Source organism: Telmatherina bonti (assembly GCF_933228915.1).
Source record: "Telmatherina bonti genome assembly, chromosome: 13".
Classification (NCBI taxonomy): Eukaryota; Metazoa; Chordata; class Actinopteri; order Atheriniformes; family Telmatherinidae; genus Telmatherina; species Telmatherina bonti.
In genome coordinates, this window is record NC_136611.1 from 5,935,417 (window position 1) to 5,950,902 (window position 15,486).

Below are 15,486 nucleotides of genomic sequence, written 5' to 3' on the forward strand. Positions count from 1 at the left end.
ATTTCTTTCTAACACGCCCGTTTAAAAGTAATTTAATCTCAAAATTTGGCATATTTAGGGGCGTATCCTTTTGATTGACAGGTACCCAATCTCCCGTTTCAAGTAAGAAGAACGTAGAACAACCGCGGTTTTTAGCCGGTTAACAATGTGACTTAGCTTTAGCCCGCTTACCTCCGTTAGCTGGTTAGCTCCTGTTATCTCCGGGTTAGCTCTGTTAGCTTTTAGCTACAGAAAGCTCGGAGTTTGCTTGATGTAGATCATCCACCATGATGCTCACAGCCCCCCTCTCAGCTCCACCTCTTTGCCCACCATCTTGGCATGTCCCTGCCAAGATGGTGATGGTAGGAACCGCCCACCAAGCTTCAATTCAGCTCTTCAGAAACCTACGGGTGACGTCACGGAGGCTCCGTCCATCTTTTTATATACAGTCTTTGAACAGAACTCATGTTACACCTCAGCTGTCGCATGCTAGTGCAGCCACCTTCCACGTTTGTCATTTTACACTAAGAAAGACGCTGCGATCTCCTTGTATAGCAGCAACCAAGAACCAATCTTTCATTTATTCATAGAAAGTCATGATATATTACAAAGGCAATAGATTGTATCACATGACATCTCATTATTAATACTACTATTACTTTTTCCTACTATTATGACTTTTTATCTCGTATTATGACTTTAAATCTCATCGTTACGAGATATTTTGCCAGTGTTTGTTCAAGTGGAGGGACCAGGCTTCCTGGTTTTCCTGACTTTTTCTCACCTGGTCTTTTGGGGTTTGGTTCTCTGCTCAGATCTCTCTGCTCTCTGACAGCCAACGCTTGAACCAAAGAGCCGACTCCAGCGTAAACTCTGCCCCTGTGAGGGGCTCTCCTCCTGGGCTGCAGCTTGGGCTCCAGTCCCTTGCACCTCCAGAGGATCTGTGCCTTGGTCCTGGTTCAGGACAGACTCGGGGGGGCTGCCCATCCATGAAGGCCGTCTTCTGGCAGCGGCTGAGTCCACACAAGAGCTGCTGCTTTTCCTTCCCTCCCCTTCCTGTTTAGACTCGGCACCTTCCACCACACCCTCCCTTCTGGGTGGCGGCTGGCCTTGTCGTCTCTCTGAAGACTTCTTCCTTTTTTCTGTCTTGATGAACTTTGACCCTTCTGCGGACTGGTCAATGTAGACCTGGGAGGACTGCATGAGCTGGTACCACCAACCAGCCTGCCTGTCTTGACGCTGACGCCCCTCATCTAGAGGATCCCTCCTCCGGCCACGTTGTGGTGCATCCTCGCCATCGCCACGGCTTTCTTGCCCGACACACTTCACCCTCTGACTTTCCGCCCCCCTCTCCTTCCAGAGATTAGCAAACCCAACCTCCGTCCCTGCTGATCTGCTGACGGGCCCGCTGCTCCATCTGGACTTCACCGCGTCTTTCCTCAACACGGCTCCTTCCATTTTCGGCCACGTTCCTTCTCGCCTCAGTCCCGTTCTCCCTTTCTTTGCCTCTGCGTTCGAGTCTTTGCACATTTCGCTGGCGGTGGTGCTCCACCCCCTCATGAGCTGGAAGGTGGAGCGAGTGGAAAGGTCGACGCTCTGGCCTGCAGAACACAGCTGCTCCTTGCAGCGCAGATGCTCCTGTCCTTTCTGGAGGAGGTGCGGCTCAAACAGCAGGTCCAGGTCGAAGGGGAGGAGCGACAGCGGCTGCAGCAGGAGGAGCAGCTCTTCGAAAAGAAGCTGGCATGCTCCTTGTGACAGGGGCAAGAAACCCCACGGGCTGTAGTGTGCTGCTATGATATCTGTAAAACCAAACAAACATCAGAACAAGACGAAGGAAAGAACCACGTGACAAGACTTCAGAATGAACCAAACGGGCATCTTACCTTCATGTGTGTAGAGGTGGTTGAACCAGAACTCCAAAGACTTCAGGCTGGAACAGAAGACAAATCATGACAACTCAGACGCGCCAAACTGCTTCAGAAACTTTTTTTCTTCTTTTTTAATTGGGTTTTTGAACTTTACAAAACAAACAACCACCAAAAAACTGACTGGCTCTGACACTATAGACAAAAAAAAACAACAAAACAACACATGGAATACACAATTAACTGAATAGTTGAGTTTTCAGGTTCCACATATCTTAAATAAGGATCCCAAATAGAAAGAAATTGTCAGTATTTGACTGTATTAGACACATGAAGTCCAGTAAAACCTTCTGCCAGCCTTTAACTGTTGGTCCTTTTTCATTGATCCACTGCAATAGTATGTTCTTTCTTGCAGCCAAGGTTAGCACAAAGTACAATCTTTTTTCGTCCTTAGACATTGCATGCTTGCTCAGGAGCCCCAAAATGAGGCCCAATGGATTCAGAAACATTTTTTTTTAACCTGTCCAGCATCTCAGCATACAGAACAGCAATCTGCATGCCATATTTTTGCCAGACAGATTTGCTCTGTCAAGGGAGACATCTCATGTATATAGCTGCCCTTGATAATCTGAATATTTTTATCATTTTATTTTATTTTATTATCCGTAGTTTTCTCTGGTCCCTTGCCAAATTTAATCAGCGATGACATCTTTCAACCGCTGGTTGTCTAGGTGGTGTCCCGATAACAACGTGGGTTTTATAGATAATTGGAGCGCTTTTTGGGGAAAGCCTGGTCTTATTAGGAGAGATGGCATCCATCCCACGTTGGATGGAGCCGCTCTCTTATCTAGCAATATGGACTCTTTTATTAGTCAGCTAAATTGACAACTCAGGGTTGGGACCAGGAGGCAGAATTGTAGTCCTACACACTTTTCTGCAGCTTCCCACCTGCCGCCGCCCACCCAAAACCCCATTCCGACCTTATACAACTTCCCAGCAGTAAGAATTAAACAACACAAAAACACTTCTGGGGTTAATCGTGAAAACCTCATAAAAATAAAAACAATGGATCTAATAAAATCTGAAAATAAGACAATAAAGTGTGGCCTACTGAATATCAGATCCCTCCCAAATAAGTCTTTATTAGTCAATGACTTGATAGGTGATCACCACATTGATTTATTCTGTCTTACGGAAACCTGGTTACAGCAAGAGGATTATATTAGTATTAATGAAGCTATGCCAGCTAACTATTTAAACTTTCACATTCCTAGAACTACAGGCAGAGGAGGAGGTGTTGCAGCTATCTTTAAGTCAGAATTTTTAATTAATCCTAAGCACAAAACTAACTATAAATCCTTTGAATTCCTGACATTAAATTTATCTCATCCAAAATGGAATTCAGAGAAACCGCTCCTTTTAGCATTAGTGTATCGCCCACCTGGACCTTACTCCGAGTTTCTGACCGAATTCTCTGATCTCTTGTCTGAGTTAGTGCTGACTACTGATAAGGTCATTGTACTAGGTGATTTTAATATTCATGTTGACGTTGAAAATGATAGTTTAAACATTTCCTTTAGCTCTATTCCAAACTCAATTGGGTTTTCACAAAATGTCCATGGAGCCACTCACTCTCATGGTCATACTCTTGATCTTGTTCTAACATATGGTATTGAGACTGATAAGCTCAAAGTATTTCCTCAAAACCCTGTCTTGTCCGATCACTTCTTATTAACCTTTGAATTCACTTTATTTGATTACTCACTGACCAAAAATAAATTCTACTATAGTAGATGTTTATCAGACAATAATATTACAAAATTTAAACAATCAATTGAATCAATTTTTCACATCTACCATGTGTTAGCATGACTGAGAGTCCCCCTTTAAGCCTTACTCCTGCTCAGATTGATCAACATGCTGATACTATAACAGCTTCAATGCGTACAACCTTGGATAATGTTGCTCCCCTAAAGAAGAAGAAATTAGGTAAGATTATGAAGGCTCCCTGGTTTAATTCCCAGCTTCGAGCTCTAAAACAGGCATCAAGGCGTTTGGAAAACAGATGGCGTTCATCACGACTAGAGGAGTCTCACTTAACCTGGAAAGAAAGTTTAATCGTATACAAAAAAGCCTTACGTACGGCAAGAACAGCTTATTATTCATCATTGATAGAGGAAAACAAAAACAACCCCCGGTTTCTTTTCAGCACTGTAGCTAGGCTTACTAGGAGTCGGAGCGCTGTGGAGCCATGTATTCCTTTCTCACTTAGCTGTGATGATTTCATGTATTTTTTTCAGGAATAAAATTGACACTATTAGAGATCAAATTCACAATACTCTTCCTTCTACTTGTAATGTTGAGCCTGTTGTGGTCTCTGAAGCATCCTTAGAACCAGGATCTGACTTGTGTCTAAATAGTTTCTGTCCTGTCCAACCCTCTGAATTAACTAAAATAATAGCTTCATCTAAACCATCCACCTGTATTTTAGACCCTCTCCCAACGAGCCTCTTTAAGGACATTTTCCCTTTAATTAATACATCACTACTAAATCTTATCAATATGTCTTTAGTGACAGGATATGTACCACAATCATTTAAAACTGCTGTAATCAAGCCTTTACTTAAAAAGCAATCTCTGGATCCAGAGGTGATAGCAAATTATAGACCTATATCTAAACTCCCGTTTATGTCCAAAATTCTGGAGAAAATAGTTTCAGCTCAGCTACATGCCCACCTGAGCAGAAATAATTTATGCGAGGAGTTTCAGTCAGGATTTAGAGCTCATCATAGCACTGAGACGGCATTGGTGAAAGTTACTAATGACCTTCTTATGGCCTCAGACAAAGGACTTCTGTCCGTACTTATTTTGCTTGATCTTAGTGCTGCATTTGATATAGTCAATCATAACATTCTGTTACAAAGACTAGAACAGGTGATTGGAATTACAGGTACAGCGTTAAGCTGGTTTAAATCATATTTATCTGATAGACTTCAGTTCGTTCATGTAAATGACAAGTCCTCCTCCCAAACTACAGTAAGTCATGGAGTTCCTCAAGGTTCTGTACTTGGACCAATACTCTTCACGCTATATATGCTCCCTTTAGGCAAAATTATTAGACAGCATGGAATAAACTTTCATTGTTATGCAGATGATACTCAACTATACTTATCCTTTAAACCAGATGAAACAAATCAGCCCAATAGGCTACAAAATTGTCTCATAGACATAAAGACTTGGATGTCTAGAAATTTTCTCCTCTTAAACTCAGATAAGACTGAAGTAATTCTCGTTGGATCTGAAAAACTCAGAGCTAAATTTTCCGGTTTCGTAATGAACCTGGATGGCATTACTTTAGCTTCCAGTGCTACAGTGAGAAACCTTGGAGTAATATTTGACCCTGACCTGTCCTTTGGCCCACATATTAAGCAGGTTACTAAAACAGCCTTCTTTCATTTACGTAATATAGCCAAAATTAGGGACATTCTGTCTCAGAGTGATGCAGAAAAACTGGTTCACGCTTTTGTTACTTCGAGACTAGATTACTGTAACTCTCTATTACTGGGCTGTCCTAAATATGCCCTGAAAACCCTTCAGCTGATCCAGAATTCTGCAGCCAGAGTCCTGACCAGAACCAGCAGGAGAGATCATATTTCTCCAGTTTTAGCCTCTCTTCATTGGCTGCCTGTTGAATCTAGAATAGAATTTAAAATCCTTCTCCTTACATATAAAGCCCTCCACAACCAGGCACCACTATATATCAAAGACCTCATTGTTCCTTATATACCAAGCAGAGTACTTTGTTCGCAGACTGCAGGCTTACTTGTGGTTCCTAGAGTGTCAAAGAGCCAAGCAGGAGGCAGAGCCTTTGGTTATCAGGCCCCTCTCTTATGGAATAAGCTCCCAGTTAGTGTTAGGGAAGCAGACACCCTCCCCACCTTTAAGACTAGGCTGAAGACTTATCTTTTTGATAAGTCCTATAGCTAGGGATGGTTAGCATCCCTTAGTTATGCTGCTATAGGTTTAGACTGCTGAGGGACATTTCCTGATACACTGAGCTTCTTTCTTTTTCTCTTTATCTCTTTCTTTTACCCCCCCCCCCCCCCCCCCCCCATAACAGTGTTACATCATTAACATGTATGTCTCCTGTCTCAGCAGGTCTCCCTGGCCGGGAGTAGCAGTTCCTGTTGTCTGTTGTCTTTCTGTCCTCTTCCCCCCACACAGCAGAGGCAGATGGCTGCCTGTCCTGAGCCGGGTTCTGCCGGAGGTTTCCTTCCTGTTAAAAGGGAGTTTTTTCCTTCCCACTGTCGCCAGTGTGCTTGCTCAGGATGGGAGATTGAGTTGGACTCAACTCAATCTGTTGGTTTCCTTATATAGGCTGTTATGAATTGGCCTTCATTATGTTTTCCCCTCTGTCTGTAAAGCGTCTTGAGATGGCATTGCCGTGATTTGACGCTATATAAATAAAGTTGAATTGACTTGAATTGAATCATTCTTATCTTTTATTTTTTTTGTAATCATCATCAGTCTTGATTCATAATCATTTTAACACCACGTCAATCAGCTCCGGGATCACCAACCCTGGTCCCAAAGGACAGGAGTCCTGCAGGTTTTCCACGCCGTCCTGCTGGAACACACTGCACATGTCTGCTACACACACATTGATTTGAATCAAGTGTGTTGCAGCTGGGACACTTAGGAAAACCTGCAGGACACCGGTCACCTCGAGGACCAGGACTGGGGATCCCTGAGTTAGCGGACTGAACGCCACAGTTTTGTTACCTGCATTTACTCTTTATTTACATATTTTTAAATCTTTGGATGAAGCTCTTTATCACGTAGAAGCCTTGAATGTTGACACGTGTGTGTATCCACACGGCCATGATGACATATGTGGAGCTGTTCACGCAGGACCATCCTGCACACGGTGACATTCAGACCCAGATTAATGATTAAAACAGCCTGGAAGAAATGACTTACTTGAGCAGGCCGAAGATGAAGGCGTTCAGTCTCATGCTGTGGCTCGTGAGCTCCGAGTACTGGCTGACTTTTGAAAACAAGCTGTGGAGAACGCGTGTGGACGGGCCTGATGGGACAAAAGAAGGGATTTAATACTCCTACATGACTCTTAGTCGGTGTGTTTTACAGCCGTAGACGTCATATCTGCTCACCCAGCTGTGTCGAAGCCTCCACGAGGCTCCAAGGCTGACATCGGCGCTGTCCGATGATCAGGTCCAGGACGTAGGCCTTCAGACCGTCCTGCAGAACGTCACGCAAGGCCGGGCACAGGTACTTCAGGATGAGGTGACCCACGTTGGGACTCACCCAGCTGTTCCCCAGCTTGGCCTGGTGGGAACGCAGAGAAACATCAGGAGATCAAACTGGGACAAAGGATGGCCTGTTTTCATCACAACTGATGTAAAAAGACTTCTGGAGTTCCAGAGATCATCATCCCCCCCGCAGTTCAACCTCTCAATGCTCCAACTCGCTCGAGTACGGAATAAAAAGAGTTACTGTAACTCTGCTGATGGCTGATTAAACCCAGCAGGAGCCTCCGGCCCGATCCAAACCCCGGATGTTCCACAACTTTCTGGATAAAACTGAAAAGGTTTTTGGAGCCAAGGAAGAAAGATGAAAAGTCAGCTTCAAAAACCAAAACCGAGCCAGAAATCTGGGAGCAGTCATGGACTCAAGACCTAAATTTCAGCATCACGTTAACCCTCTGGGGACCAAGGGTATTCTAGAGAAATAAACCTGACTTTTTTTTTTTAGTTTAAATGCTAATAAACACCACCTGTCAATGCCCCATAATGTCCTATACCTTGTCTTTTTTTTTTTTTTAAATTGAAATATAATAAACTGCTATGTAAATGAGGCTCATTTGCTTGAAATAAAGAGTATTATAATTTCGAAGCGTGACTAAAGGTGAAAGGGACTGAAGCACCGCAGCTTTCCGAAATCACTGTCAGCTGCACGCACTCTGTTACCAAGTTATACATCTGTTACGACGCCGTCGTGTCGTTTATGTTGAAATAAACTACTTGAGTAATGCAAATGTTTGTTTGAGCTAAAAGCTGTTGTTTTCATAATTTATTGGCCTTGTAAATACAGAAGGCAGCTATCCGACTGCTAACATAGTGATTGCATAGTGATTGACACTGTTTGGAGGCGTTTCCTGAAGCAACATCGGCTCTGATTGGACAAAAACACGTGTCATGCGCCAAAGACAAAGGCTCTGATTGGAACACCTATTTTGACACAACACTGCATCACTTATGAATGGACTACACACTGGCTCCTAAATCCCGCTGTTAGTTTATAAAGAATTGAATGGTTTCGGGACAACATACGTTCAGGATCTTCTGGTTTGTTATGAACCCACCAGATCCCTCAGGTCATCAGGTCTACTTTCTGTTCCCAGAGGCAGCGTTTAGTTTTTCTGCTCCTGATTGTGGAACAACCTGCAGGTCTGCTGAAACTCTCCGCTGCTTAAAATCAGGTTAAAAACCTTTATTTCTGGCATTTAATCTACTTTATTTTCGCTTAAAAGGTTTTTAAAATCTACTTTATTAATGTTTCATCTGTATTTTTTAGGTTATTCCAGTGGTTTGCAGCTGGAAAACTAAAGGATTTACAGCCAAAAGTCACAGAGGTGTTGGGTATGAAGAACTTTATACATAAACTTGAACGGATGTGGTTGTTCAGTGAGGAAGAAATGAGAACGTGAGTGGTCAGATGGCACCATCTACCTGTAAAAGTGAAGTACAACAGCTTTTATACAGTCATCTTTCAACCTCTTTTCTCTTGTTATCGACCGCACTGTGGTTGTATCATTATATTTCACATAGTTTTGAATCAAAATCAGAATTTCATACCTTCACATCCGGATCTCTGCTGGTGCCAAAGTGTGCCACAATCAGATCCACTGCTGTGTTCACGGATTTCACCAAACCTGATCAAGAAGAGACGGACAAAGTTAAAGCTTTATGATCCGCTGGAGTTTCTTTTGCAACGACTTATGTGATTTTCAACAAAAACAGGTCTGCTTTGACTGTTTTACTCAATAGAAAAGGACTATAAAAAGCTAAAACATTTGCTTCTTCAGAGAGCAGACAAGCTGCACCATTTGAGTCTTGGTGAAGTAACACAATTAAACATTTACAAGGAAAATATTTCAACTTAGACTGAGAAAGAAGCAAATCTTCTAAAGAAAACAGTCATAAAACAAGATAATTTAACTTCCTGTGTTCTGCAAATGTTATATTAGTACGTAAAACTAGTCAGAGTCCATAAAAAAACTCTATCCTCATAAGAACATCAGCTCTCTTTCTCCATATTTTCAGCTGTTTAAACTGGTACGTTTGCAAGGCAGAAGTTTACTGACACACAAACTACAACAATCTTTAGACGAATCACAGAAAGTCTGAACTTCAGCACATCATTGCATTATTTACATTATAAACAACTTTGGAGCTTTTTGAAGATTTATTTTAAACTGATGAGACTAGTTACAACATTTAATCTATTAAAAAACACACACACACACACACACACATTTCTGCAAATCAACTTCATATCAAAATTAAACTAAATACAAAATAAAACCATCAGCGTTGGTGATGAAAGGAATGTAACGTGTGTGCGTGCCATCGCTACTTCAACACGCCCCCCCCCCACCCTCACCTCGTTTCTGCATCAGGTCGACAGAGATGTGGGGCTGTGAGGAAGAGGAGGAGGAGGAGGAGGAAGAAGAGGCGTCGGGCGACAGGCAGAACTCCTCAGGCGGCTTCTCCGTCATGGAGAAGTAGTCTGGCAGGAAGTCGCTGTAGCTCTGCTGCAACTTGGTGGACGGACACACTGAAAACACACACATACACACACACACAGTTATGAGCCACGCAGGCGCTTTAAGCACGAATTTATTCACTATTATTGAAAAACAAATAGAGTATTATTTATACAGGAATAAAATTAACAATAACAAATTAAACTTTGGACCTCGAGTTCCATGAACAACCCGTAAAGTTTTAAATCTATTTAATCCATCATGAGCACCGTTGAGTCGTCCCAGCGCGAGGCCAGCGGGAGCTGTAGGGAAATCGAACACATTACGTCGGGCAGCTTGCGTCCCCCCGCCCCGTCTGAGCTCCACGTTACCAGCTGAGTGGCCCCCAGAGACCCTCTCCACCCCCAGAGGGTTTCGACGACGGTACTCCCTCCATTTGAGAGCCTGGGGAGAGAGGTGGTGTGCTGTGGGGGGGGTGTTAGGGTTGTAATGATGGTGGGGGTGGTGGGGGGGGCAGGACAGAAGGTGGCGGGTGGAAAAAGTGAAGCGAGGAAGGAAAAGGTTTGCAGGAATGAAGGGAAGAAAAGAGAAAGAAGTAAGAACGTACAGAAGCTCCCAGTTGAAGGCTGAACTTCTACTGGTTCAGCAAAACCTCAGCTGGAACTGAAAGGCTGGAGAAGAGACCAGTCAAGGTGTTGCAGTGGTCCAGTGTCCAGGCCTCAACCCAACGGGGGGGCCTGGACACTGGACCAAACTCAGCAAGTAGAAAACCCCAAAATAACACCGTGTTGCTACATGGCATAAGACGCAGTTCCTGAAAAATCTAATAAAACGACATTTTAGGAGAACTGAGTCTTATGTGCCAAAAACTGTTCAATAAAAACATCTGCAAGTTGCAACTGTTGTTCGTCAAAACTTACAAATGTTGCTTTTATTTTGGATAAAAATGTAACGGGAACGCAGATAATGAGTTGTAGCAGGAACAAAGCCTGCAGGATGGTAGCCCTCTAGGACCGAAGTGGGCGACCTCCCCCCCCCCGGTGTACGGCGAAGTGGGCGACCCCCCCGGTGTACGGCGAAGTGGGCCACCCCCCCCGGTGTACGGCAGAGTGGGCGACCCCCCCGGTGTACGGCAGAGTGGGCGACCCCCCCCGGTGTACGGCAGAGTGGGCGACCCCCCCGGTGTACGGCGAAGTGGGCGACCCCCCCCCCCCCCCCCCCCCGGTGTACGGCAGAGTGGGCGACCCCCCCCGGTGTACGGCGAAGTGGGTGACCCCCCCCGGTGTACGGCGAAGTGGGTGACCCCCCCGGTGTACGGCAGAGTGGGCGACCCCCCCCGGTGTACGGCGAAGTGGGCCACCCCCCCCGGTGTACGGCAGAGTGGGCGACCCCCCGGTGTACGGCGAAGTGGGCGACCCCCCCCGGTGTACGGCAGAGTGGGCGACCCCCCCGGTGTACGGCGAAGTGGGCGACCCCCCCCCCCCCCCGGTGTACGGCAGAGTGGGCGACCCCCCCCGGTGTACGGCGAAGTGGGTGACCCCCCCCGGTGTACGGCGAAGTGGGTGACCCCCCCCGGTGTACGGCAGAGTGGGCGACCCCCCCCAGTGTACGGCAAAGTGGGCGACCCCCCCCCCCGGTGTACGGCAAAGTGGGCGACCCCCCCCCCCCCCGGTGTACGGCGAAGTGGGCGACCCCCCCCGGTGTACGGCAAAGTGGGCGACCCCCCCCCCCGGTGTACGGCGAAGTGGGCGACCCCCCGGTGTACGGCGAAGTGGGCGACCCCCCCCCGGTGTACGGCAGAGTGGGCGACCCCCCCGGTGTACGGCGAAGTGGGCGACCCCCCCGGTGTACGGCAGAGTGGGCGACCCCCCCCGGTGTACGGCGAAGTGGGTGACCCCCCCCGGTGTACGGCGAAGTGGGTGACCCCCCCGGTGTACGGCAGAGTGGGCGACCCCCCCCGGTGTACGGCAAAGTGGGCGACCCCCCCCCCCGGTGTACGGCAAAGTGGGCGACCCCCCCCCCCTGGTGTACGGCAAAGTGGGCGCCCCCCCCCGGTGTACGGCAAAGTGGGCGACCCCCCCCCCGGTGTACGGCAAAGTGGGCGCCCCCCCCCCCCCCCCCCCCCCCCGGTGTACGGCAAAGTGGGCGACCCCCCCCCCCGGTGTACGGCAAAGTGGGCGCCCCCCCCCCCCCCCCCGGTGTACGGCGAAGTGGGCGACCCCCCCCCCCCCCCCCCGGTGTACGGCGAAGTGGGCGACCCCCCCGGTGTACGGCGAAGTGGGCGACCCCCCCGGTGTACGGCGAAGTGGGCGACCCCCCCCCCGGTGTACGGCGAAGTGGACGACCCCCCCCGGTGTACGGCGAAGTGGACGACCCCCCCCGGTGTACGGCGAAGTGGGCGACCCCCCGGTGTACGGCGAAGTGGGCGACCCCCCCGGTGTACGGCGAAGTGGACGACCCCCCCGGTGTACGGCGAAGTGGGCGACCCCCCGGTGTACGGCGAAGTGGACGACCCCCCCGGTGTACGGCGAAGTGGGCGACCCCCCCGGTGTACGGCAGAGTGGGCGACCCCCCCGGTGTACGGCGAAGTGGGCGACCCCCCCGGTGTACGGCGAAGTGGGCGACCCCCCCGGTGTACGGCGAAGTGGGCGACCCCCCCCCCGGTGTACGGCGAAGTGGGCGACCCCCCCCCCGGTGTACGGCGAAGTGGGCGACCCCCCCGGTTACAGTATAAAGGAATATTTTGTGAAATGTAGTGGATAAGTTCATATCCAGTGATGTTCAGCTCATTAGACGGTTGTCTGTGATAAATAAAAGACATATCTGAACTTTAAACAGCACTTCCTCCTGACAGCTGCTGGTATAAACGTACCGTTTTGCGGTCTGATTCCTGTTCCTTTGCCTCCCTCCGCATGCTTCCCAGAGTCCAGCGAGCCCAGTGGGCTCAGAGTGTCACTATGAAGCGATGGTAGGCTCTGCAGGGCTCCACGGTGGCAACACGGTCCCTGTACCGCCGGCAGCGTTGGTGGGACCACCCCTCTCTTCACTCCCAGGGATGGAGGTGGAGGTGTGGGAGGTAATGGAGTCGATCCCCCTCCCTGTTTGGCGTGAAGGACGCTGACGCCCGTTGAAAGCGGGCAGGAGAGGCTGTGTGCGGGCTGCGGACTGGGGGTGCAGGTGGAGCAGGTCCCGGAGCTGGTCGCCCCCTGGAGGCGAACCGGGGAGTAGCTCCCGAGAGGCGAAGGTCGCACCGAATCCAGAGGAGGAGGAGCTGCTGTGCTGAAAGAACCAGAGTACTGATGCGCAACGTTTTCAACCGCGTCCTCGCCGTGCTCGCCGACTGGACCTCCGGAACCGGAGCCTGAACCAGAGCCCGAGCTGGAGCGGGCCTGCATGCCAGGATGGTAGCCGGTGAGCAGCGGCAGCAGAGGTTTGGGCTGAGGGGGCTTTGACGTGAACTGGTGGTGGAAGGTGAAGGGCTGGATGGGGAGGCTGGTGGGCCGCTGGTCTTTGCTGTAGCGGACCACCGGCGGTCGGCTGTCGGAGGAGCTGGAAAGACCACCTGATGGTGCAGAGACCCGACAGGAAGAAGAACTGGTTAGTTAGTCAACGCTGGTCGTCGTAGAGAAGAAACATGAGAAATTTTATCCTTACAATCTTCATAAATATTCTTTTCTTTTATTTTTATTGTTTTTTTTTTATTAAACTGGATTTTTTTTTTTTTTATTTAAATGTAAAAATAAACCAAGTGGACTTTATAGTGTTTTTTATTTTTTAGAAAATGCCTGATTATATAATATTATCTGTATGCTTCTACCAATCAGTCCTGCTGCATCTTAGATATTATATCCAAGCTCATCTGGGGTGTAAAAACATTGAATTTAATAAAACTATTACATTCATTTAGGCTTGACTGAAATAATTATTTATGATTTAGAGACAACACTTCATAAAGTGTCTCCTGCTGCATAGATGCGTCACAAAAATCTTCATTTAAAGTGTTATTTAAAAGGAAAATGGTCATTCAGCCATATAAATCAAAGTCAGAATGAATTAATAACATTTAAACAAAGCTTTCCTAAGATTTAAGTTTCTACAACAATAAATGGTGCAGACCGCCTGATAAGTCGCCTACAACAGCCTGCTACCTGCTGCGTGAAAGGAAGATAATCCATTTAAATCAACGTTAATGTCAAACATTAAGCTGAAATCAGAAAATTAACGAAGCCTTTAGAGCTCGTTTTCTGTCTACTGACTAAATAATTCATCTACAATCGCTTCAACGAGAGGTTATAACTGAAAAAAGCTCAACAGGCCTTATCACAGATAGCCATACTGCACTGTCAGGCCCACACACACTCACACACACACACACACACGTCCTACCCACCCAAAGACACACTCCAACACACATGGGCTAAACCTGCGTCAGGAGAGAAACCGTGAAGAAGAAGCCTCTTTCTGCACTGACTCGGTAAACTGAGTGTGTTTCCATATGTGTGTGTGTGTTCCTAGATCCAGGCTGCTGTATGACAGACAGGAGTGTGTGTGACGTCTGCAGTGTTGCGCAAGCTGTTTGTCACCCGAAGGCCGGCCCACCGCTGCCGCCTGAGCCGGGTGCAGTGACGCTTCTGGGCCACAGGTGGCGACATTGAGCTGAGGGTTATACAGAGAGGAGGAAGACTCCCTCTCTCCTTCTTATCTGCTTCATCATCCCTTTATTTTACCCTCTACCAGTCTCCTCCTCAGTTTCTCTCTTTCTTCTCCTCTCCACATCTGAATCCATCAGACAGCCACAGCGTTTCCTTCGCAGCATCACGTTAGCATCATTAGCGAGTGAGCTGCCTCCCCGAGGCTTTTAAAGAGGCTGCAGGGAAACGCCACAGCTGAGTGTCTAATGAAGTCTAATGAATAATATATAATCCAAGAAGCTGCATGGCATCTCATTATGGTCTGAAATCATCTCAGTCTTTAGGATACACTGATATAAAGTCCAGAGCGATCCCCATTCTCCAGCTTATACGTATAAAACAACAGCGGTTGTTTGGCGAATGCCTTAAAAGATCAAACTACTACTTTGATCCTGCGACTGGGAACCAGTTAGAGAAGTGCTTTTATGTTCTTGGTGGGCCAGATGTAAGAAAAACAACACTACATAAACCCTTTCAGCCAATCCCACACTTTCTGGTTACGTTTGTTGTTTATAAAAGTGCGAAAAATACAATATAATGGCATTTTTTATCACTTAAATCACATTTATTGACTTTGGTTTTCATAATCTGCATTTTATCTGTCTACAATACAAAGTCATGTCTGATTTAATGCTAAAAAACATGTTTATTATGAAGGTAAACATCTAAAATAGATCCTTTCAGAAATGTGCACATTGTGGCAGAGGAATTTAAAACAGATTTGCACGTTTACTTGCTTGTCTTTTGTGCAAATAATGCAGAAAATTAAAGGTGGGTACAGATAATGGTGACCTCTGGATAGGTTAAACCAGTTTGAGGGTTCTCTCATGAAAACGATCTGCTTCCTCTCAAAACCATTAAAGAACTCTGTTTAGGGGTTTGGATATGATCCAAATGTAGCAGCACAAGCGACCGTTCTGTCTAATCCAAATAACCAGGAGAGGAACCTGAGGGGGGGGGGGGGGGGGGGGTTAATTAACTGTTAAATAACGTTATCAGACTATGTTTCTGAAATCTTTCCAGTTTGGAGTGAAGAGTTGTGTAAAAGCAGGAACAGCTGAAGGTCTGTAGGACGTTCCTCCTCTCGTACCTTCTTTCCAAACAGAAGTTACTTCTGAAGGAATTCCAGGCATGAGTGTGTCGGTGTGTGTGTGTGTGTGTGTGT

At 47.2% G+C, this 15,486-nt stretch overlaps 1 protein-coding gene across 2 annotated transcripts in view; it reads right to left on the reverse strand.

Annotated features, from left to right (window-relative positions):
- Positions 1–15,486, reverse strand: part of rusc2 (RUN and SH3 domain containing 2) — a 50,589-nt gene that overhangs the window by 8,252 nt on the left and 26,851 nt on the right. For both annotated transcript variants that reach the window (XM_079251368.1, XM_079251367.1), the window contains exons 4-10: positions 12,503–13,192; positions 9,528–9,701; positions 8,720–8,796; positions 7,016–7,190; positions 6,825–6,930; positions 1,863–1,909; positions 764–1,778 (exon numbers count right to left, since the gene is read on the reverse strand). In XM_079251368.1, coding sequence (XP_079107494.1) covers positions 764–1,778; positions 1,863–1,909; positions 6,825–6,930; positions 7,016–7,190; positions 8,720–8,796; positions 9,528–9,701; positions 12,503–13,192 — 2,284 coding nt within the window. The remainder of the gene's footprint in view (positions 1–763; positions 1,779–1,862; positions 1,910–6,824; positions 6,931–7,015; positions 7,191–8,719; positions 8,797–9,527; positions 9,702–12,502; positions 13,193–15,486) is intronic.